We start from the raw sequence: 22,586 nt of genomic DNA on the forward strand, positions 1-22,586 counted from the left end.
CACTCTCCCGAGTTACCTGGTAGCTATGCCTAGCGGTCCCCAACAATAGCTCAAGTGGCAAGAGTTCCCCAGGCTGTCTCTTGTTCCTAGGGTAACTGGGCCCAGCCTCCGGGGTCAATACAACTGTCCCTGTCTTCAGGGCAGCACAGCCCAGCGACCAGAGTTTACGCAGCTGTCCTTGAGCAGTAGAGTGTGTTCCTTGGGGTGGTGACTGCCCCAGTGGTTGGTGCGGTGTGGGAGACCCAGGCCCACCTTACTCCACAGAGTTCCGACCCAGGGCCCTGAAAAACTAATTCTCCTGTGTTCAGACTTGGTCGCTCTCTGCATCCGTTCCAATCTCCTGGGTCGCTTCCTACTTTCACTTTCAGCATAATTTGTTTCCTGGTGTTAACAAACTCTTCTCCATATCCTTAGTGGTTGACTGGGTGTCCGCAGGGGCCTCAGCGTGCTTGGCCTCTGCAGCCTAGGGCTCCTGCAGCCTCTTAGCAGAAGCCTGCAACACAAATCCGCTCTTCTCCTCAGTCAGCCCAAACTGAGCTGAGCTGCTGCTTTTATACCTTGTCTCCAGTCCAAGAATGCCCAGCAAGGGGGAGGGGGCCTGGCTTCTTCAGCCCACAGAGTGTGGTTAACACTAGATGGGCCAGTGCGGGGTTGATAAAACCCGTCACATATACCATGCAGGGTATCGCCAACTCTTGTGATTAAATTGCAAGTCTTGCAATAATTTGTATTTCTAACCCATTAGACCGCACTCCCCTCCCAGAGTTGGGGAGAGAACTCCCATCTTCCCCATCACCCCATTTCCAGTTCCCTGCATTGGAATGGCATCATCCAATGGAACAAATGTTGGTGCGACTGATGCCAAGGTTGGCAGCTGGATGTTGGGTGGCTGAGGACACTCGGCTGGAGGTGGTCTCCCACTGGGCAGGCAGCAGACAGTTTTTTTAATGAAAAACTGAGAAACATGACCTGAGAGCTCCCTAGAGGCTCAGAACCCAGAAGGCAAAGAAAATGAACTCTCTCTCTCTCTCTATATATATATATATAAATCTCATTATTTTCATGGAGATTTGGGGAGGGCCAACTCAGGGTATCAGAATGCTTGGGGTTGGTGATGTTTCATGTGACCCCACATTACAGCAGGAAGGTGTTGCAAGACCACACACACACACACACACACACAATCAGGCCATTCCTGCATGGTTCGCGCTGGGTACTAGTCCCCGCTGTGGGTTATAGGCTAGGGCAGGGGTCGGCAACCCTTCAGAAGTGGTGTGCCGAGTCTTCATTTATTCACTCTTAATTTAAGGTTTCGCGTGCCAGTAATACATGTTAACATTTTTAGAAGGTTTCTTTCTCTAGGTCTATAATATATAACTAAACTATTGTTGTATGTAAAGTAAATAAGGTATTTAAAATGTTTAAGAAGCTTCATTTAAAATTAAACTAAAATGCAGAGCCCCCCCGGGCTGGTGGCCAGGACCCGGGCAGTGTGCCACTGAAAATCAGCTCGCGTGCTGCCTTCGGCACACGTGCCATAGGTTGCCTACCCCTGGGCTAGGGGGATAATATGGGAGAGCCTCAGTGTCCAGCAGGGCTGGGGGTATAATGTGGGTGAAGGGCTCCCCCAGCATGAGGGGAAGAGCACATAGATCCCAGGAATCCTGGCTCCCAGCCTGCGTGCTGTAACCAGTAAGGTGACCACATTTTCCTAAAGGGAAAATGGGACACCCCATGGGGCCAGCCCTGTGTGAGGGCAGCCTGAGCCCTCCCTGTTTCCTGCCCCACGGGGCCACCCAAGACCCCCCCCCTCCCTCTACAGCGCACAAGGCCAGCCTGAGGCCACCCTCCTATACATGGGGCCGGACCAAGCTGCTCTCCGGAGTGGGTCTGGTGTGGCCGCTACCCCCCTCCTCCACAGCCTGCACAGCATTGCACCCCATGTTTTTGGCAAAACTGTGTTTGTCCAGTTTGCTCTTGGGACAAATGCACCGTTTTGCAGAAAGTCGGGATGGTTGGGACAGAACTTAAAAAAGGGACTATCCCGGACAAAATGGGACATATGGTCACTCTAACTAGACCTCCTCCCTTCCCTGAGCTGGGATGGAACCCAGGAGACCTGATTCCCAGGCCTGCAGCACCCCATCCTCCTTTGTGGCTGCAAAGACTCATGGGATGCCACCCCCCAGCCCGTGCTTTCTAGGGCGAGGCTGATGGGGGGAAGGGGAGGCAACAGCGCCCCCTGGGGACCTGGTCCGCTCCCGACTGCTTCGCTTCCGCCGGCCTTGCAGGCTGGAAACCCCGAGTCCCGGAACCAAATTTCCTGACTCTTGTTTCCCCCAGTGCCACACGCCTTCAAGATTACCGGAAGTAGTTCCTCCCGGGCGGATTAAAGAACACTCCAAAGATGGCGGCGCCCTGTGACCATTTCCCCCTCCCCTTCCGCTTTCTCCCTCAGTTAGGAGCTTCTCGGTACAGCTCCTGAGGCAGCCTCGTTTCCGGGGCATCCCGGCGCGAGGACACCACCACCCTCCGGAGCGGCGCGCGACCATGTGGAGGCGACTCGCGCGTCCTCTCCGCGCGCTGCCAAAGGTCCCCGGAGGTCAGAAGGTCGCCAACCGGCCTTATGCGGGGGCGGATTTAAAGGGCGAGCGCCCTTTCCAGCCCCTATGAGCCGGGGATGGTCCCCCGTTGGGCGCTGCCGGGGTGTTGTCCGCCCAATGAGGGGCTCTCCTTGGCCTAGTGTCCCTCGCCGCCCACCGTCCAGCCTTGGCCTGAATCACGCCAACATCCGTTCCACTGGACGGCACCGTTCATGGGGGCTTGGAGCCGGGACTCCTGGGTTCTATCCCAGCGGGGGGAATGGGGTGTAGTCGTTAGAGCGGGAGGGGGGTGGGCTGGGAGCCCGGACTCCTGGGTTCTATCCCAGTTCTGGGAGAGGGGACCAGTGGGTTAGAGTGGGGGTTCTATCCCAGTCTGCCATGCCTCCCTGTCCCCATCTGTAAATTGGGTGCATGCCACTTGGCCCCCTCTGAGAAGCACTTTGAGTTCCTCTGTGAACGGTGCACTGTTAATGCAGCATATTAGAGTTTCATTCTGTGCTGGGGATCTAGGTCATGTTTCAGTGATGGCAGGTTATAGTCGGTGATAGTCTCGGCTCTGTGTCTCCTGGTAGTGTTTTATTAAGGGCCAAGGATCTGTGCAAGGTCTTTCTACATCTCCTCTCTTTTATTTTCCAGATCCTTTTTCTGCCAGAGTCCTCAGTGCTGGCCTGAAGAGCTATGTGCTTCCCCAGGATTATACCAGTGAGTGCTGGGCATGGAGAAATGCCAACACAGAAGGGCAGCAGGTGTCTTGTAATGTTGGACACATTTGTCACCTTCCTTGGAAAAGTGTTGGGGGAAGGTGTTAAGTCCCTGTGGGGGCTGGAGTGGTAGGTGAGGGGAGAGCATTATAGAAAGCATATTACTAATTTTTGAAGTGTGATGGGGTATTGACTAAGTGCATCATCACCATCTCTTGGGGGAGCACGGGTTATCTAGGAGGCATGTTATTAATCTCGCTTTGGAGGGTGGAGGAAGCGTTTTGTAATCCTTGCTGTCAGGGAGCAGTGTATCAATTCTTATTTTTTTTAATAGCTTTGGAAAATATACCTAGTTGCATATCTACCTTGTCAGGAGAACACACCATTTGCTCTAGGTTGTCCTATTTCTTTTGTAAACACCTGGGGAGAGGGGTCATGTACCATTTTCTAAAGGCTAATGCACTTGGGTTTTGGACCAGTGTGGGAAGTAGACAGAATCTAGGGGCTTTGAGCTAACAGGTCCCCTGCCTCTCCTCACCCTGTTGTCTAAATGCCTCCCACATATTTGTATTTCTCTCTTGACTCCAGGCAAGACTGAGTAGTAGTAATTTTTGCCAGCTGCTCTTCATCCAAGTGCTGATTTTGGCTTGATATTGAAATAAGAGGGAAGCTCTGCTGGTTATGTTTGATGTAAAGAAGCAGTAAAGCTGGTACTTAGGCCTGTCTACACCTAAAATTTAGGTTGACCTAGCTACATCACTTAGGGCTGTGAGAAATTTCCACACAGTTAGGTCAACCTAACCCACACTGTAGATGCAGAAAAGGAGAGAAGACAACAACCACCACCCATGGACCTTCAAGTGTGTCATCACCTCAACCTAGCTATCGTCTCTTGGAGGGGTAGACTATCTATATCCACAGAAGAACCCTTCTGTCGACGTAGGAAACGTCTACATTACTGTGCTATGGAAGCACAACTGCAGCACTATAGCTGTGCTGCCGCTGTAGTGTAGCCATACCCTTAGGTCGGTATTGGCTCACCAGCCTCTTCCACCACCATCATGTAGATGTTAGATAAAATGGAGGAGAGGAATGGAGCTTTGTGGGACTGCTTAGATGAGGGCTTTGAGGTGGAGGAACAGTAATCCATAACCACCCTCAGGGTTTGGTATGAGAGGATAGACCTTTGCCATTTCAAGATGTCTCATTCATCCCTTCAGCTTCAAGGAGGTGGGATGGGAATAGTTGGGGATAAATAGCAAGAGGCCCTATCATTCTCAGTCTGCCACCCTAAAAGGAAGCATTAGTGACTGAGAGAATTGGCACTATTATTACTAGTGTCAAGAAGTAGTTTCTTAGGCAGGGGACTAACCCAAGCTGCCTTCTTGCCTTTCCTTAGAGAAATCAGTGTTCTCAGCCCACAGTAGAGCCAACGTCTCCCCTTGCTTGATTTAACATAACTAGTTGTAAGATACATAGGCTTAGGTCCCTGGCCACAGAGTTTCAGAAGCTCAGTGAGGAAAACTGGCTGATGTTCCCCTACTGACAGTTCCATATTTGCACCGTGTAGCTACAGATCTGTGCCCACCAGACCAGCTACCCCAGTGAAAAAGTGGGGGTGTCTGTGAGGCATGCTGACACCTCTTTTTGTTCATCCTTCCAGACATCTCCATCCCTGACCGACCCAAACTGAAGTTCATGGACAAAGTTCCAAGTGTACCTAAAGTGAGGCGGGAATTCAAAAACCTACGTGACATCCGTGGCCCATCCACTGAGGCTACTGAGTTCACCCAGGGACAGTATGGCATTTTGGTGAGTGGGAGAGGAGGGGAGATACAAATTGGGGTCACCTTTGGGTTGATTCAGCCAGAGCAAGGAAAACAGAACCCCAGGAGCTGATCTTTTCACCCAAGGCAGTTGAGACCATTAGGGCTTACTCCATCCAGGATGAAGACATAAGCCAAATGAGGCCAAGAGAGAGTATGGAAGTGGTATGAGTGAGAACAACTGTAAATGGGTGGCAGAAGAAGCCCCTTCACCTGTATTTGAGTCATAACTCCTGTGCTTGCGCTCTCTCTCTCCCCTCTTGCAGGCATTGGGTGGTGGTTACCTTCATTGGGGTCACTTTGAAATGATGCGCCTAACCATCAATCGTCACCTGGATCCCAAGATCATGTTCGCCGTGTGGCGCATCCCAGCCCCTTACAAGCCCATCACCCGCAAGAGCCTAGGCCAGCGCATGGGCGGGGGCAAAGGTGCCATCGACCACTATGTGACAGCAGTGAAATGTGGCCGCCTCATTTTGGAAGTGGGTGGGCACTGCGAGTTCGGGGAGGTGGAGCACTTCCTCACACAGGTGGCCAAGAAGCTGCCGTTCCCAGCCAAGGCAGTCAGCTGCCAGTCCCTGGAGGAGATGCGCCAGGCAGAAGAGGAAAGAAGATGCAAAAATCAGAACCCATGGACATTTGAGCGTATCATCACCTCCAACATGCTAGGGATCCGCAAGGTTCTGAGCCCCTACGATCTGACACAGAAGGGGCGCTACTGGGGCAAGTTCTTTCTGAAAGACAGAGTGTAATGACCAAGTGGGGGTAGGAGGGGAAAAAATCTCAGGGACAGGTGCCTGGAAGGAACCTTGATCCTCTTTCCTCAGCAGGTGTGAGGTCCCTCCTGAGTGTGGCCCATCTTGTAGTGGTAGGCTCTCCAGGGTGGGCATTGCTGTGGAGATCTGCCCCTCTGCTCCAAAGGTGGCTGAGTTGCGTGCAGTAAACATGGAGGTGCAAGGGGCAGGTTCGGGTAACCAATGATCATTTTGGATTAATAAAGCTTTCTTACAGTGGCATGGTCTTGTGCCTGTGCCTCCGTGTCCTGTGTACGTTAGAGGCCAGAGGGGATGGTTAAGGGGCCATCCAAGGAGTCTCAGATCCTCTGTGGAGTATTAGGTTAGAGCCTGTATTACTGCACATCTGACCAAGTCAGGAAGATGGTCCTCTGATGCTGCATCATTGAAGTTCTAAGGAAACTTGCCCCATCCAAGAACACTTCCTCACAGCTGACCCACCCACCCCACTACATACTGAATACACTGTAGCAGTGTCACTGAATTGAACTCTTTATTCAGAAAGAGGCTTCTGTATAGATGATTGTGCCTTTAGAACAGTAACTATACAGATAACAGCTGATATAAATTCAGGGTGGGGGCTGTCTTAAGCACTGAGTGAGGCAGAGAGTCCTCTACTCCACTTACACCTGACCCTTGAGGGGAACATGTCATTTGCCCTCTGTGTAACTGGGGAGGGATCATTAGATTTCATGGAGGTCTCCCTCTTTCTGAAGAATTCTCTCACTAGTGACTGGCTCATGTACAAGTAATGTAGGGGAAAGCAACCTTAGAGCTTTCGTTATGTGGATAGACAATGACCCAAAGGAATAGAAGCATCAGGAGATGTATGGCGTGACAGCATCCTACTGCAGAAATGATTTATCCGAGGAGAGGGGGGAAAACACAACAAATACGCTCAAGTTGACACAGTTTGGGGGTTCAAAATAAGTGACAAACTTTCAGGTGAAAGATTTTTCTGTAGGATAAATGAGACTGTCCCACAGCTAAACAAGGGAATACAGTCTATTTTGTGACTTAAGGGCTGGTCTAGACTGGGGGGGAGGGGGGGAAATCGATTTAAGATACGCAGCTTCAGCTACGAGAATAGCGTAACTGAAGGCGACGTATCTTAGATAGACTTACCTCGCGTCCTCACGGCACGGGATCGATTGCCGCAGCTCCCCCGTCGACTCCCCTTCCGCCTCTCGCCCTGGTGGAGTTCTGGAGTCGACGGGGAGCGCGTTCAGGGATCAATTTATCGTGTCTAGATGAGACGCGATAAATCAATCCCCGATGGATTGATTACTACCCGCCAATCTGGCGGGTAGTGAAGATGTACCCTTAGAGACCCTAGCTGAGTGAGTGAAGGGCCTAACTGCCTTCCAAGTATCAGTGATTCAGGTCAAGCATGTTCTGATTCCCACCCTCAGCAGCAGGAGTGGACTGGGAAAGAGCCAGAGAAATAGGGGTCGCAAGAATCAGAGTGAAAACAGCTATGTTGCTCATCCGGGGAAAGATGGTCTGACAGTTCAGTGCCTGATCACGCTTTTGATGTACTGACAGTTACAATGTCAGATGCGGTCTTTAATCCCTGTCCACCAAGGAGGACAACTGAGTCTCCCAGAGCAACAGAGGCAGGACTGTGCCATTCCCCATCCTTCAGTAAATTTGTGCTGAGCATACACATTCCATTGAATGGATGTCCTCTGCTGGCTAGTCAGTCTCCACACACGAGTGGGCAGAAGGAGCCACTAGGACTAAGAACAGAGTTGAACTAAAAGGTTGATATTTAGAAGCACTTTAAACAGCCAAGAAACGTGGAGTCTGAAAATGGTTACATTGGAAGATGAACTTCCCTTAGTGTCAGCTAGCATCATCCCCATGGTGTCTTGTTTGGTTTTGTCTTTGCGGCCCATCCTCCCTGTTCTATTCCGGCTTCCTCTGCCCCTCCAGCCAGGAACGCTCTGAGAATATCTGACAGATAGGGCCCTGGCCAGGCCTGTGACTTCTCCATAAAGAGGAGGAGGTAGAGCTGGTGAGAAATCCAGATGGGAAAGAACATTTGACGGGTGGCACCAGGGTGCAGGGTGGAAGAACGGTGAAAGGCCATCTGCAAATCCATCTGAAAAATCAGAGCAAGAGAGACACCAAAGGAGAAAGGACAGATGGATCTTGCAATTCCATCTACCTCACAGTCCCCTTTTCTGTCAGTAACCTACCATCCCTTGTTCTTTTTGACATTGTCCCCTTGATCATCCCTTAGGCTTGGCAGTTATGTTCCTAAATGGCACTTCCTGCATGCTCCTCAACTTTCCTTTCCTTAGATGCTGAATACAGCAGCTAGACACCTAGCAGGCTGCCAGTCTAAACCCCTCTTTCCCCCCATCCAGAATAAGGGCATAAAGCAATCACAGTACAGGGAACACAACCCAGAAGTACAAATACTAACTGAACCAAACACCAGCTCCCACCCTGCTGACCCATCGCACCGCTACATCTGGCTCACCTGTGGTGGGGGAGGGCAGGAGATGGGCACTCAGGCGAAGATGCCCCCAATGGTGGAAGCCAGGATGATGGCCAGGATGATACAACAGATCATGATCATGATCTTCTTCTGCTCGGCGAGAGAGAGAAATGTAAATAACACACAGTACATGCAGCAGGCTTACAGTGAACTATAAATGGAAGTGAGAGGAGAGGGAAGGGTCACCCATCCTCCATGTGTCACAAAGAGCAGAGGAAGGGGGGCCATCACTTTGGGCTGGAAAAGAGGAAAGGGATCCATGGGTAGTAGGACGGAGATGTGGAGGGAGGGAGTAGGGCTTTTCTTTCACAGAGAACAGAAAAAGTTTTATCCTTGGTGCTGGTGGCTCTCGTGGGAAATGATTGCTTAGTGAGCTCATTTCCCTTCCCCTCAACTCACGTGCCATGCAGAAAAAGCAAACTCCAGCCATGTGCTCTGATGCCATCATTACAGGGGCCACATGAATAGCTAAATAGGAACTAGCCTGCCCCACACATACAGCCATGCAGAATGTCATGCCCCCAAGGAAAAGACACAACACCCGTTATCTCATCTTACCAGAAGCACTGGATACTGCACAGCAGCGGAGGAGAAACCCCAGCCAAGTTTTCTGATCCACGTGGGTGAAGTGGAGAGGAGAGGCTCTTCTGGAGACTTGGAACAACAGGCCAGCCTGGGTGGGTGGGGGGGTTCTCTCACCCTTTCACCTCCCCAAGGTTCATCAGCGGAGCCAGGTGGCATGGAGATTATAAACAAAGCTCCTTCCTTTGCAGCCAAACCTGGTCACTGCTGCTATTCTGAAAGAGGAGCTGTCTCTTTAAATGTCAGTGAGTCAAGTGAAAGCAGTTCTCAGCCCAGCGCTGGAGGCTCAAAGTCCCAGTCTCATCCCCAAGGCAGTGCTGCTGTTGTGAGGCTATTTAATTCCAAACGGTGCTATCATTAACCCTTTGTTGGGCAGGTCACTGTATCTACTGCCTTTCCCCATCTGTTGCTTTACTCAGCCTTGACTCTTGCCATGGGTTGGATAATTCGGGCAGGGCTGAGGCTGAGCAGAGCAACAGATTCCAGCCAGGAGCATTCTGAACAGATGTATCCCAATGTTTGCATGGAGCAGTCTCTTCTAGGCCAGGACTTGGCCCCTGCGCGGTGCATTGGGCAGCACAGGTTGCATTACTCAGGCTGGGAGCTGGTGAGCCAGAGAGAACCATGGCATCTGTCCACATCTGGCAGCCCTGCTAATAAAGTCTCCTTTACACTGGGAGGAGGGTGGCCTAGTGGCTAGAGCACTGGACTGGGACTCAGGAGCCCTAGGCTCTATTCCAGGCTCAGCCACTGGGCAAGTCACTTCCCCTATCTGTGCCTCAATTTCCCCATCTGTAAAATGTGGGTAGTGATACTGACCTCGTTTTGAGACCTACTGAGGACCTGAGCTAGTTATGAATTATTACTGCCATTCATTCCAGCCAAGTCCTGTCTTTCTCTACCATGAGAGATGCAGGCCAAGGAGACAGCACCCCTGCCTCCCAGCCTCGAACCAGCCAAGAACAGCTAGGGTAGCTATAGCTGGATGTTGCATTTAGGCAGCGGCGGCTCATGCAGGGAACACAACGCAGGCGAGAGCTGTTCGTGATCAAATGTAAATTCATTTATTTACTTTTTTAAATTAAAAATAAATCAAAGTTAAAAAAAAAAAAAAAAGAAAAAAGACACACATAAGCCAATACCCTCACTTGGTGAAACAATGACATTTCCCCTGTCTACAGAGCTCTGGGGAGTTTCAGGGGCATCTCAGGGCTGCAATGGCAACCCTGCCCAGGCAGCATGCTCCATACCCACTACCTAGAAAATCACAGACATCAAGACCTAGAGAAGGAGAAGACAAATGGGAACTTCCTCCCAGCTCTGTTCACCAAGGGGTAATGGCCAAGTGCAGTCCTACATCAGGAGAGTGGGTCATGGGGCATCAAGCTGGTGAGTGCTGAGTGGGTCTAAGAGATGTGCAGCCCCTAGCACATCAGGAAGGATGGTGGGGGTGGAAGTGTGCACCTGGACCAGCCAGATGCTGCTAGGGCAGGGAGTTTAGCTCCCTTCACGGACAAGAATCCCCCATCCTGACTAACAAGGGCTGTCATCCCTTATCCTTCAACAAGGGGAGAGGACATTTGTCAAGTGAATTTAGTATAGCCCTTGGGCCCTGTTTATCCTCCAAGCAGGCACAACATGGGTAGGCTTCCCCCACCCCTCTGCCCTGGGAAGATCACCACTGATTCAGTCCTTAGCTTCTCTACTGAGGCTTCCAAGCAGGGAGCCCGATTGGTGTGATGGCATTTCTGCGATCCAGAGATCTGTCCACTGGGAATGGGGCCCAAGATCTTAATCCCCCTTTCCCACCAAGGCCACCAAACGGCTGTCATACAGCTGTTGGTCATGCCCAACTCGGGTGGAGCACACCCAAACCCACATCACACCAGTAAAAACAGGCCACCCTGATTTCTGTGACAAATGCAGACATTCAGGGACTGGCTGGTAAGAATAATAAATACACACAAGGACTCCTGATCCAGGCACATTTAAAACAACATCCATGAAAACTCAACTAGCCCTGAGTAAACAGACCATTAAACATACATGCAGACACACACACACACACACACACACACTAAAATTATATCCCCATCAGAGGTGGGCAGCTATACCCACTGGTCCCATAACCAAAGGAGAAGCCCCCAGCAAGGATCAGACACGGTCAGTGCTAAGATTTGCGGCCCAGGAGTCACTGATCACTATTTAACAGAATATGTCACCCAACCTAAAGTTTCCAAGAGCCCCAGCCCTGCAAACCAACCACAGGGAGTATCAGAGCCTGGGCTTTGGGTTGGGTGCCAGAAGCCAATGGGATTATTTTTGTGCTTAGAACAAACAAGTAGGTGGAAACTCCAGTCGCAAAGGTTCACACTTCAAAGCAAACAGAGGTTTCGATTCCTCCCAGTTCTTAGCAAACAGGGATCACACGAGACAGGGCTTGCAGGCAACTCCTTCCGTACACAGGCACCCGCCTCTCAGGAAGGGATTAACAAGAGAAGCGGCCCATGCTCCGCTGGGCTTTTACTCGGCACTGAGCTCAGAGTGCTCATGCGTCCCGGTGCTCTGCCACAGACCCACGTTTCAGTCCCAGCCCTGTTACCCTAGTGCACTGAGGTCAGTGCCCACCTAGTGCACTGAGGTCAGTGCCCACATATCCTGCTCTGCTTTGCTTCCACATCCTGTCCCTAATTCTGGGGTTGGCAAAGTTGAGGACGCTGCCAAGTCTATCCCTGTTGGTTTGACCTACGTCCCTTGTTAATCCTGGTGTCAAAGCAGCTTGGGAGTGCTGCGGATTCCGGTGCCATAGGTTTAGTGCATTGCTACACAGGAGATTCAAGATCAGGCCCATCTGCTCACTCTCCTTGGGGTTGGCAGGTCCTGGGAGCACTGCAGAGTCCAGCCTCCGTTAGTGTCCAATATGCCACACAGCCGACCCAGGTGAGCTCCCGAGCCCTGATCTCTCACTCCCTGTCCTGGCTGGAGCAATTCAGAGGGGTAGTTCTTACATTCCCTGGCCTCCCTCAATAAAGATTTCAAACAATTAAAAAATTCCCCCTAAGAAAGATGAAAACAAGACAGGCCAGTGAGGTAGGAAACACAGTCCTGGACATTCCTTTAAGGCTCTGCTACCATTGGTGAGAATCCCGCCAGGAAACGAAATCTGACCGAAATGACATCAGGAGGAGGAACTGGGGTTGGTGGTTGTGGATTCGGAGAGGAGGGGAGAAGAGGAAGGCTTGATGGCAGCTTCTCTCAAGTGCATCAGTGGTGCAGGAGACAGTTACCTCCTGGACATGGCGAAGCAAGCTCAGATCCTCCAGGAGGGATGCGTCAGCTAGCTGATGAATGGGCTGGCAGTTCTCCCAAGAAGTGCTATTGGGAAAAGCTCCACCCAAAAGGGAAATGATTCACAGCAGAGCCCAGAGGGCAGGCTGTGATTAGCAGGTCCAGGGAAGGCAGGGGGAGCGGGAGGTCAGCGTGTGGGACACGAGGAGGATCACGGGGGAAAAAGCTCACCACCAAGATCAGGAGTGTCTGGAGAAATTGAAGGAACAAGGGAGAAATCAATTCACATCTGAGGGCAGGCCAGCAGGGTAATATTAAACATAATCACTGACATCTAAACATTAACAGATCCTGGGCCCAGACAGCTAGAGAGGGGGAAACGATCTCTGCAGATGGGCCAATGACCCCGCTGTGGGGCTCAGAAACAGCCAGCATACGCACCCATATGCTGCATGATGGTGTCTCCAAAACCATGCTTGCAGAGGAAATTGCAAAACCGTGACTCAAGTGTAAGTGAGCGGAGGGAGCCTGGAACAACTCTCAGAAGTGTGAACTGCCCCGCTCGTGAGGGTCAATTAAATGGCCGTTTTGTTAGCTGTGTGGGTCATGGCTCATCTGAGAACGGGGAGGGAGGGTCACAGATTGGCACAGTTCCCCAATGATTTTGGTGCCACAGGCGGGTGGTGTTTGGGAAATGCCACATTTCCCTCCCCCGCAATCAGCCCAAGCACTTTGGTCAAGCCCAGGGGGACAGTCAAACAACCCCAGCCCAGGAGGGGCCAAGCAACATCACACCCCTATTTTGATTATCTGCACAATCTGAGGGGGTCTGGTTTTGGTGACTCATGGGGCGGAGCTTGGAAGAGTTCCGCCTTCTTTTTCCCTCTTCCCCCTCCCTCCCCCCCAAGGTAAGGAATGGAGAGCAGACCAGAATTAACCCTTCAGATCCCTTTGTGCACAAGGGCCTACCCTGCACTCTTTGAGTCTGCAGAGATCCAGAGAGCTGTGAGTGAGCCCTGTAAAAACAGCACAGGTGCCTGCTTTGCAGCAGACTCTAGCAGCTGCCTTCACTGGGGCCACATCCACAGAACTATCCTCCCCACTCTAGAAGCTTGAGAAATCATGCTCCCCCGCTTCCCAAGTCATGCTCCTTACACCGTCCCCTCTTCTGCAAACACCATCTCGCCTGCCACATCCCCAGTGCCGAGGCAAGAGTTAAAAATGTAAGAGATTGAAGGCAAAGCTCAGCTGCAAAGCACAGAACCCAAAGCTAGAGCCAAGAATCTACAGCCCAAAGCACAGAGCCCAGAGGCTAGAATCCAAAGTACAGCACATAGTCTAGAACCCGAAGCCAGAACCAAAAGCACAGTAGCTAGTCTAGAACCCAAAACCATAACCAAGAGCTCACAGCACAGAACCCAAAGCCAGAACCCACATAGCCCAGAACACAAAGCACAGTGTCTAGAGTCTAGAACCCAAAGCCAGCAGCAAGAAACTAGAACACAGAACCCAATGCATAGACAAGGTTGTGGATACAACACCCAGGATAGATCCAACTGACACTAGTGAGAATACATTTTATTTTTGGCCCAAGGCAGGGTTGGTCTCCAGGTATGAGGAGCAAAACCACACCCGATATCCAAGGCACCCACCAATACATACCCAACTCAGAGAGGTTCTGAACTCTCCTGGGCAAGCAAGCAACAATAAGTTCAAGTCACTCCCAACCTTTGCTTGACTGCCACCCCACCGAGCCAGCGCCCCAGGAAACCCCCACATTTCCCCACACTACTTACAGTTCAGAGCCAGCAACCCTGGGGGCTAGCTTTACTTGAGCCCTACGGAAAGTCCAATAATCAGAGCTACTATTGCGAGCAAGACAACCACTACCACAATGATAATTATCATTTTCTGGAGGAGGGGACAAAAACAAAAAAAGGATAAAACTATAAACAGCAATGCAACAGCAAATGAGAAAAACAGATATGGCTCCCCCTGCACGTGTCCCTTTAAGAGACAGCTATTTCAGAGCTGCAGAGCACTGATTTCAGCCACCCCTTTAAGGCAGCATACACCTCAAAAATATTCCCCACCAGAATCTTTCAGATTAAAAAAAAAAAAAAAAAAATCAGACCATATGCATTTCTAGGCTTCTTAATTTTTGTCCCCCTCTTAATTTAATCCAGTCCCAGCCTTCTCCAGCTAGGGATGCTGCAGGGAATGGCATAAAGGCACTGGGAGCACACAGCTACTCCAATCCTAGCCTCCCTCAATTGGGGGTACTATTGGGAATGGTGAGCAGAGAGGTACTCCCAGCCTCTCCTAGCATGGGGTGCTGTAGATAGCCGGGCAGGACTGCTGGCTGTGGGGGGAGCTCCCTGCTACTCCAGTCCCAGCCTCTCCCAGCAGGGGGCACTGAAGGGGGAGCTCAAGTTACTCCAGCATTGACTCCTGTCAGCAGGGGGTGCTATAGGTAATGGTGTAGAGGTGTGGGCTGCGGGGAAGTTCTCAGCCTCCCCCCTCCCCTTGAAGGCACTTTAGGGAACAGTGCAGGAGCTCTGGGGACCGAGCCTGGCTCATAACCACATTTATCAAGACGTACAGAGAAGAAGGAAGGGCCAGGGAGGAGCCCGGAGCTAGCGAAATGAAGCAGGGAGACAGCCCAAGCAGTTACCTCGGAGAGGGATGCAGCATGGCACGTCGTACATGGAGGGGCTCAGTGTCCGGGCTGTGGGGGACAAGTGAGGGAGGAGGAGAAGGCTGTGAAAGAAGAGCACAGGAAGCTGGAGCAAGGGATGGGGAAATATTACTGAGAAACCAAGGGGTCACCGGGGCCCCTGGATTTGCTCTGGACCTTTGCCAGCTAGACCCATTGGCCCAGGTGCTCAAAAAAGTATTCAGGTGGCTTACTCCCCTGGAAATCATAATACCTTTGAGAGCCATTGGTCCTTTCCCAACAGGGAGGGGGCTGGAACAGGGATGGGGTGGAGGGATGGAGACCAGCAAGGTCAGAGAGGGGTGGGATGGAGGAGGATGACTGGAGGGGACTGAAGATTTTGGGAGGTGGGTGTGGGGGGGTCTGAGGGGGTGGAATGAGAAAAGGACTTTGACTGGTGGGTGGGTGCTGGATGCAGTGAGGCTTTGGTTGATGGGATGGGTCATGGTTGGATGGGTGACAGAAGAGTGAGATGGGAACCTTTGATTGACATGCATGGGGACTGGACAGGGAGCTGTGATTGGTGGTGTCGAGGTGATGGGGTGGGGCTTTGGTTTATAGGATGGGTCATGATTGGATGGATCTGAGAAGGGTGAGATGGGGGCTTTGACTGGTGGTGGGATGGGAGACTAGATGGGGTGGGGTTTTGGTTGGTGGGATCATTCAAGATTGGATGGCATCTGAGAAGGGTGAGACGGGACCATTGATTGGCAGGAGGTGGAGACTGGATGGGGCTGTGATTGGTCGTTCTCACCCTTCTGGCCTCGCTCTGGTATTTCACAGCCTTTTTGGTGTCAGCCACGGCCCGTTCCACAAAGCCCACCGACTGGTCCATGTTGGTCTCTATGCGGTCGATCATGGCTCCCTTGCGGAGGAAGAGAGAGATAGCGGGAGCGGCAGAGAGCGGCGGAAGTGGCAGGGAGGCAGAAGAGAGCAAGAGAGCCAGCAAGGGGGCCTGAGCACAGATTGGGGCTTGGGGGACTCACCTTGTGTGCCTTTTTCTTGTATACCAGAGCCTTTTTGGTCTCATCACGCGCTTTCTCTATGTGGTCTACCGCATGCATCATGTTCAGCTCTATGTTATCTAGGACCCCGCCCTGTCAGGGGAGCAGGAAGAGAGGAAACTCAGACATCTAAAACACCCACCGCACCTCCCACCATGCACATGTTCCTCCCATCACGAGATCCCAGCCTGGCCCTTGGAGGTCTCCCCCTCTGCTCAGGTGAGCAAGGCAGTCATTCCCACCGCCACCGCCCTTCTGGGCACAGAGGGGTTGCCATTGGGTTGTAGGGCTTCAGGGTCAATCCACCGCCTCTCCCTGGGTCTGATGACAGGAAAGAGGCATACTCACCGTTCCCCGACTCACACGCCGCCTCCTCGGCATTGCATTGAGGGTAGAAAACAGAAAGGGGGCCTCAGAGATAGACACTGATGCCTAAGTTGCAGTGAGAGGTGGCTGCACTCCACAATGCAGGGGCCTCAGGAGACTGAAATGGGGGGCTTTCCCCCAGGGAGAGACAGAGCAGGGATTGGGCTCTGGCTGCAGGAGCTCTGTGGGGTCGAAGGAAAGCCAGGCACTGAGCACTGGGACAGGACGACAGACCTCTGGGTCTCCATGACATCAGCCATGTCACCAAGATCGCAAACTCACTCCCACCCAGCTCCCACATCCGAGGTACCACCAACAGAAAATCCCTGGCTGCTAGAAGGCACCGGTGTTCAGTTGCTTAGTTACCCATTCCAATTCCCAGTTTGGCTGCTCAGTCCCTCCATTTCCCCCATCCCTGCATTGCTTGGTTACATGGTTTTTACCCTGCCCAGTCTTGTACAATCCTTTTTTTCCCTACTCCCAGGTTACATGGTCATCATGCTGTCTCCTCCCATGGTTACTCAGTTACCAAGGCTTACCCCACTTTCCCCTCCTGTTACACAGCTGTCACCTTCATCCCCGTTGCTGAGTTACCCTGTTCCCTGCCCCTGGTTGCTTGGTTACCCTGTCCTTATCCCTTGAGAGCCCCACCCCCTAGTTACTCGGTTACCCTGTTCCCTGCCCCAGGTTACATGGTTATTCTGTTCCCTGCCCCAGGTTGCTAGGTTACCCCTTCCTGTCCCGGTTGCTCAGTCACTCAGTCCTTATCCCTCCAGAGCGCCCCACCCCCTCATTGGTTGTTCTGCCCAGTTACCTGGTTTTCCACCAGCATGGCAATGTCCACGAACATGTCGTGAAGCTCCTTGATGCTGCTCTCAAGCCGCACAATGTCCTTGTGCCGCCCCTCGATCTCGCTCAGTGCCTGCTTCGAGATCTGCGAATCCATGATCTGGAACGGAGCCAGACAGGGTCGGTTACCACCCCACACAAACCCAGATAATGCTAAGGAGCTGTGAGCTAACACCCTGCCATTCCCAGTGCTCAGAGTCACGCTGCTCCCCACCACCCATATCCTGACACCCACACTCGCTGCCCATCCCCCCAAATTCCCACTGCTCACCCCCCCATCCCAGTGTCTCCCCCTAGATTTCCCATTCTATAAGTGCTTTGAGATCTACTGATGAAGGCGCTTTGTAAGAGCTAGGTACTATTAAACCATCATATGCTCCAAGGTCCCTCCTCTTTATGCACCTCCATTCCCCCATCTCCTCCCAGTCCCCACTGCGTCCTCACCCCAGATGTGAATATTGAGGGGTTTCCACTCTCTAGCATCTCCTCCAGCTCCTCATCGGTCGTATTCTTCCCAGCTTTATCATGGGAGAAAGAGAGGAGAGATCAGACCAAATCGCTGGGCATGAATGGCGGAACCAGCAAGGCTTGTGGGGGGTGGGGGAAGAGAGGGGGGAGATTCACTTTGGCTGCTCTTGGGGACAGGTGTGTTTGTGTGAACCCCTCTGGCCTCCAAACTGAGACATGCCTCCCAAGCCCAGATTCTAAACCTCCCCCACATTCAGCAGAGACACAGCTGGGGGATAGGGAGGAATCCCACAACTGCCCAGCCCACACTTCCCAGCAGGGGGCACTGAGACACCCTGGGTGGGAGGGGATCATGGGAGGATTATGGTTGGGGCTCTCCCAAATTCACAATCCATTTTTGTAAATTTCACGGTCACACCATTTTTTAAATCTTGAATTTCTCGGTCAGATATTTAAATCTTAAATTTCAGTGTTGTAACAAAACAAATATGTATTTAAAAACAGCAAAATATAAAGCCCATGACGACGCCCCCTCCCAAAAAAAGTGACACCCCCCCCCCCCCCCCCCCCCAAAACCAGGCCCCCCCCCCCCCCCCCCCCCGCACGCTCCACACACACCCTTACTTCTGCACTGCTGCAGTGCTGCCTTCAGAGCTGGTAGCCCAGCCGGCGCTCTCTGGCAGTCCAGCTCTGAAGGCAGCACAGAAGTAAGGGTGGCAATACTGTGACCGCCCCTACAACAGTCTTGCAACCCCCTTTTGGGTCAGAACCCCCAGTCTAAGAAACACTGTATAGTATAGGGAAAAGTACACAAAAGATCAGATTTCACAGGGGAGACCAGATTTCACGGTCCATGACGCGTTTTTCACAGCCATGAATTTGCTAGGGCCCTAATTATGGTCTCTGCAGTAACTCAGGCTCACAAACTGGAGTGGGGTAGTTTCCATTCCTGTGGGCAATTAATCCAACCACCCCTTGGGCTGGGGAGGAGGGTCAGGCCCTGGCCATATGCTGCCTGTGGGCCATGTCCACTGAGCGGGGAGGGTACATACTGATCTCGAGCTGCCGCTGGATCCGCCCTTTGCTACGTTCTCGGAAGTCGACCTGTGCCTCGTTGTACTTGGTCATCACATCGACAAACTTCCGGGAAAGGACAGAATGCTGGGGGGAGGGAAAGGGGGAGACGAGCAGTTCACTGTATGATCTATATTGTAGTAATGTGGATTCACAGGCACTGCCTCTCCAGCTGGGATAGCCATCTGCCCCATCTGCTTGGGGAGCTATCTGACCACAGCACAGCCTACCTGCTCTCCATACCCTCTCTCCTCCTTATCCTCCCCTTTCCCCAAACACAGCCTGGATGGTTCTGACAGGAGCACCCACTGCAGCGTTGGGGAAATGCTGTCACTTGCCCGTGCCTCAGTTTACTCATTTGTATGAAAGGGATAATAATGCTCTGGATAGTGCTTTTATAGCGCTTAAGGTCTGAAGGAATTATCTAGTTCAACCTGTATAACAGGCCAGAAAATTTCAGCCAATGAATCCTCCATGAAGCCCAGAACTTCTGGGTGAGCTAGAGCAGATTGTTTGGAAGAACATCTGGTCTTGACTTTGAACAACAGACTCCTAGAAGTGTAGGGCTGAAGAATTCACCTCAGCCCTAGATAAAGTCATTCTAATGGTTAATTACCTCCTAATACAGAATTTGCATCTTATTTCTGGTCTAAATTTGTGCAAAATCAACTTCCAGCCATTGGATCTAGTTCTGCCTTTGTCTGTTGGACTGAGGAGCCCACCACTCAGAGATCCTCAGATGAAGCCAAAGATCCATGTACTGCTCTTTTTGTTCTCTGTAACGTATCATCTCCCCACCCAGGACTGAGGTACAGTCTGCCATCTCTGACGCTACCTTTGTCCCCTCCCCACCCGGGCTCTCTATGGGTGCAGCCCGCTCCCTCTGGGACCCATTCTGGCTAGGGGCAGGTCGATACAGGGATCGCAGTGTGGGAATGAGAGTGCTCTGCTCACCTGGGATTTCCGTATCCGCAGATCCGCTGACGACTGGACCTCATCCTGCTCAATGCTCCGCTCCATGCCTGGGGACACGGGCAAGTGGGGTGAAATAATGGGGGGGCTGGACCAGCTGCACAGTCTCACGTCTCAGCTTCCCTACCCCACGAACTTCGAGTTCTCCTCTTTCCTTAAGAAAGGGGCTCAATCCCTTACTGCCCCCCACACCTCCTTAGCCAAGTCAGTGGGTTCGGCCTTCTGCACCCCCTTCCTATCCAGGCACTAGGAGGCACCAGATGCAGCCACGCCCACTCTGTGTGGCACTCTGTCCCCGCTAGTGGTGTCTGAGCCACAGAGGTGGATGAGCCTGCTACAGGCTGGACTAACAGAGGTGGGTCTTTTAATGCAAGCAGTAGAGACCTGCGCATTAAGATCCAAAGGTCCCAGCATCCAGCCAGCGCCCCACTAGGAGGAGAAAAGCTCCTGGCAAGGAAGGGTCATTTCCAAGAAGCAGTCCCAGTGGGGTGCAGGGTGGAAAAGGCAGTCCTGAGGAGGAGGAAAGAAGATGAGCAATGGATGGGCATTGACAGGGGATGGTCAGCCCTAGGAAGGGCTCTACAGTAAAGGAAGGCTCCAAATCAGCCAGCCCAGGGGGGAAATCAGTCTCTTACTCTTAAGCTTGTTTCGGACGCTGTTGGCTATTTTTTTTATCTCTGCCGTGAGCTGCTCCAGGTCGTCTTTCGTCTCTGCAAAAGCACAAGTCAGCAGTAGTTGGGGACAGGAGAGCACCTGCTGCCCGCCCACCCACCCCCCGGCAGAGATCCACCATCCACCCCCCAGCTGGACTGACCCATCCCAGGCAGGTGACCTGTTCACTCTTGTTCAGGCCCAGGAGGAGGCTCAGACTTACTTTGCTCAGGGATGGGGGCGGACAGGATGATACTGTACAGTTTTTTCGCCCCCTCCACATTCTCTGCAATTTTCTCGATATTTTGTCGGGTTTCTTCAATCTAAACCGCAAGAGATCACTATTAGCTATATTACAGTAGCACTGAACTGTGATCAAGGCCGTAGGGTGCTAGGGGCTGTACAGACATTTAGAGACAGTCCCTGCCCCAAACATGTCTCAGTCTAAATAGGCAAGACAGACAAAGGGTGGGAGGGAAAACTGAAGCACAGAGAGGGGACAGGATTTGCCCAAGGTCACCAAGCCAGCCAGTGGCCGATCTGGGAGAAGCACTCGGATCTGTGCCCTATCCACTGAACCACAGTTCACTAAAGGAGAGGGGATCTCTAGTCCCAAGAGCTCCCCAGGAAAAGGAGATCTGCCAGCCCACCTTGCTGCCTCTCCCCAGAGAACGGACACGGACAATGTAAATGAGACTGAGGCCTGTCCCAGGGCCACGCCTCCTCCTCACCTCGGAGAAGAACTCGTCCATGAACCCCGTGTTCTCGATGGCAATCTCCACATCGTCAGCATCGTCATCCTGGTCCTGCTTCTGTAAGGGAGGGCAAGGCCAGTGAGAGGGTTAGGGGATCTTCCCAGAGCCGGCACGCCCACACTGGGCTTCCCGGCACAGAGGCGGAACCCCTCACAGCCTACCCCCTGGGTGCAAAAGGCCATCTCACCAGTGCCCCAATTTGCACTCCCTACACCCTGCAGCCTCCATGCCAGTGCAGCACCGTTGGGAAGCCAGGCAAGCGACTCTGGGAGTCGCCCTCACTCAGAATGATGAGGAGGGTGGGTCCTGCCCTGGAAAAGACTGAGATCCACCAAACTAATCTAAAGTGGAGGATCATCCTTCCTGGAGATGCTTCTCTCTCTCTCGCTCTCCCTCCTGCAGCGGCCACTATAGGTACTCAAACATCAGGGGGCTTTTCAGTAACATCTGTAATGGGGCTGCGTTCCAGACTGACCCCCTGGAGACAGCCATCTTCGGTTCCTCCCCACAACTGGCGCATCAGGAGTGGTGGCCCTGCAGACTTCCCCCGCACCATTCACCGCCAGCGTGCCTCAGCCCAGATCTAGAGGGACCTGTTAGGGGAAGTGGGGAGCTCAGCCTCCACGGCCTATCACTTCGTGGGATCTCTGCTGAGACCAATGACAAGGGGGCCAGCTAGTGCCACGAGTTTGGTACTTTGTCCTCTAGGGACAAGACGGAGGAAAGACCAACTCATCTCATACGGGGCTACTAAAAATACCAGCCATCAGAAGGCGACTCAGTGCCAGGCACATGGGGGTAATCTAGAGTAACTCCACTGACTTCAGTGGAGTCGCTCCTGATTTACCCTGGTGGGACTGCGATTCGAATCCCAGCCCAGCAGCCTCAGCCACACTTGGGTACCCAGGAGTCCAGGGGCTTTGTGGAAACTGTTGCTGCTGCTAATGGGGATGTGGTGAAGAGGCACCAGGAATCTGGGGTGGGAAGGTAAAGAGAGAGTGGGGGAGGTAGGAGACGTATTGTGGGTAGCTAGTAAAAAGGCAGGGTTCATAGTGGAGGGGTCTGGCCCCTATTTTAAATTTCCCCTGGGGGGAAGTGGCCCTCACCACACACCCCTCCCAATCAGAGCAGAAATAGGATTCTTTTACAGTTAAGACACTGTTCGCTCCCAGCCCACAGCAATGACGCAGCAGCACTTCACATCACCACAGCTTCAGCTAAACCAGGGGTGGGCAAACTTTTTGGCCCGAGTGCAAAACTGTATGGAGGGCCGGGTAGGGAAGGCTGTGCCCCCCAAACAGCCTTGCCCCTGCCCCCTGACTGCCCCCCTCAGAACTCCCCGCCCATCCAACCTAGGGTTACCATACGTCCGGATTTTCCCGGACATGTCCGGCTTTTTGGGATTCAAATCCCCGTCCGGGGGGAAATCCC

At 52.5% G+C, this 22,586-nt stretch overlaps 2 protein-coding genes across 6 annotated transcripts in view; one reads left to right on the forward strand and one right to left on the reverse strand.

The window, feature by feature from the left end:
* Positions 1-2,424: 2,424 nt before the first annotated feature.
* MRPL16 (mitochondrial ribosomal protein L16) lies at positions 2,425-6,133 on the forward strand. Its single transcript, XM_024198258.1, has 4 exons — positions 2,425-2,602; positions 3,240-3,305; positions 4,968-5,116; positions 5,397-6,133. The coding sequence occupies exons 1-4, from the start codon at positions 2,551-2,553 to the stop codon at positions 5,880-5,882; spliced, it is 753 nt and encodes a 250-aa protein (XP_024054026.1). The 5' UTR covers positions 2,425-2,550; the 3' UTR covers positions 5,883-6,133.
* A 1,077-nt stretch (positions 6,134-7,210) lies between these two features.
* STX3 (syntaxin 3) overlaps positions 7,211-22,586 on the reverse strand; it is a 32,644-nt gene continuing 17,268 nt past the window's right edge. Inside the window, exons 2-11 of one of the 5 annotated variants that reach the window (XM_024198312.1) lie at positions 21,132-21,212; positions 20,624-20,723; positions 20,385-20,459; positions 19,732-19,799; positions 18,756-18,864; positions 17,680-17,753; positions 17,201-17,335; positions 15,771-15,881; positions 8,413-8,520; positions 7,211-8,028 (exon numbers count right to left, since the gene is read on the reverse strand). In XM_024198312.1, the coding sequence (XP_024054080.1) occupies positions 8,443-8,520; positions 15,771-15,881; positions 17,201-17,335; positions 17,680-17,753; positions 18,756-18,864; positions 19,732-19,799; positions 20,385-20,459; positions 20,624-20,723; positions 21,132-21,212 (831 nt within the window). In that variant the 3' untranslated portion in view covers positions 7,211-8,028; positions 8,413-8,442. Of the gene's footprint in view, positions 8,029-8,412; positions 8,521-11,641; positions 12,550-14,096; positions 14,212-14,469; positions 15,061-15,770; positions 15,882-16,002; positions 16,114-16,368; positions 17,336-17,679; positions 17,754-18,755; positions 18,865-19,731; positions 19,800-20,384; positions 20,460-20,623; positions 20,724-21,131; positions 21,213-22,586 lie in introns of those variants that run through there. The other 4 variants (XM_024198291.2, XM_024198284.2, XM_024198301.1 and 1 more) reach the window with 4 other exon arrangements.

The sequence above is a fragment of the Terrapene carolina genome, unplaced genomic scaffold (assembly GCF_002925995.2).
Source record: "Terrapene carolina triunguis isolate 2854851 unplaced genomic scaffold, T_m_triunguis-2.0 Scaffold90, whole genome shotgun sequence".
NCBI lineage: Eukaryota > Metazoa > Chordata > Testudines > Emydidae > Terrapene > Terrapene triunguis.

Excerpts from the sequence above, each read along its gene's own strand:
- MRPL16 (XM_024198258.1), top strand. The coding sequence starts at position 2,551 with ATGTGGAGGCGACTCGCGCGTCCTCTCCGCGCGCTGCCAAAGGTCCCC. Across the intron at positions 2,603-3,239 it reads GCTGCCAAAGGTCCCCGGAG|ATCCTTTTTCTGCCAGAGTC; the intron begins GTCAGAAGGTCG and ends TTTATTTTCCAG. Across the intron at positions 5,117-5,396 it reads AGGGACAGTATGGCATTTTG|GCATTGGGTGGTGGTTACCT; the intron begins GTGAGTGGGAGA and ends CCCCTCTTGCAG.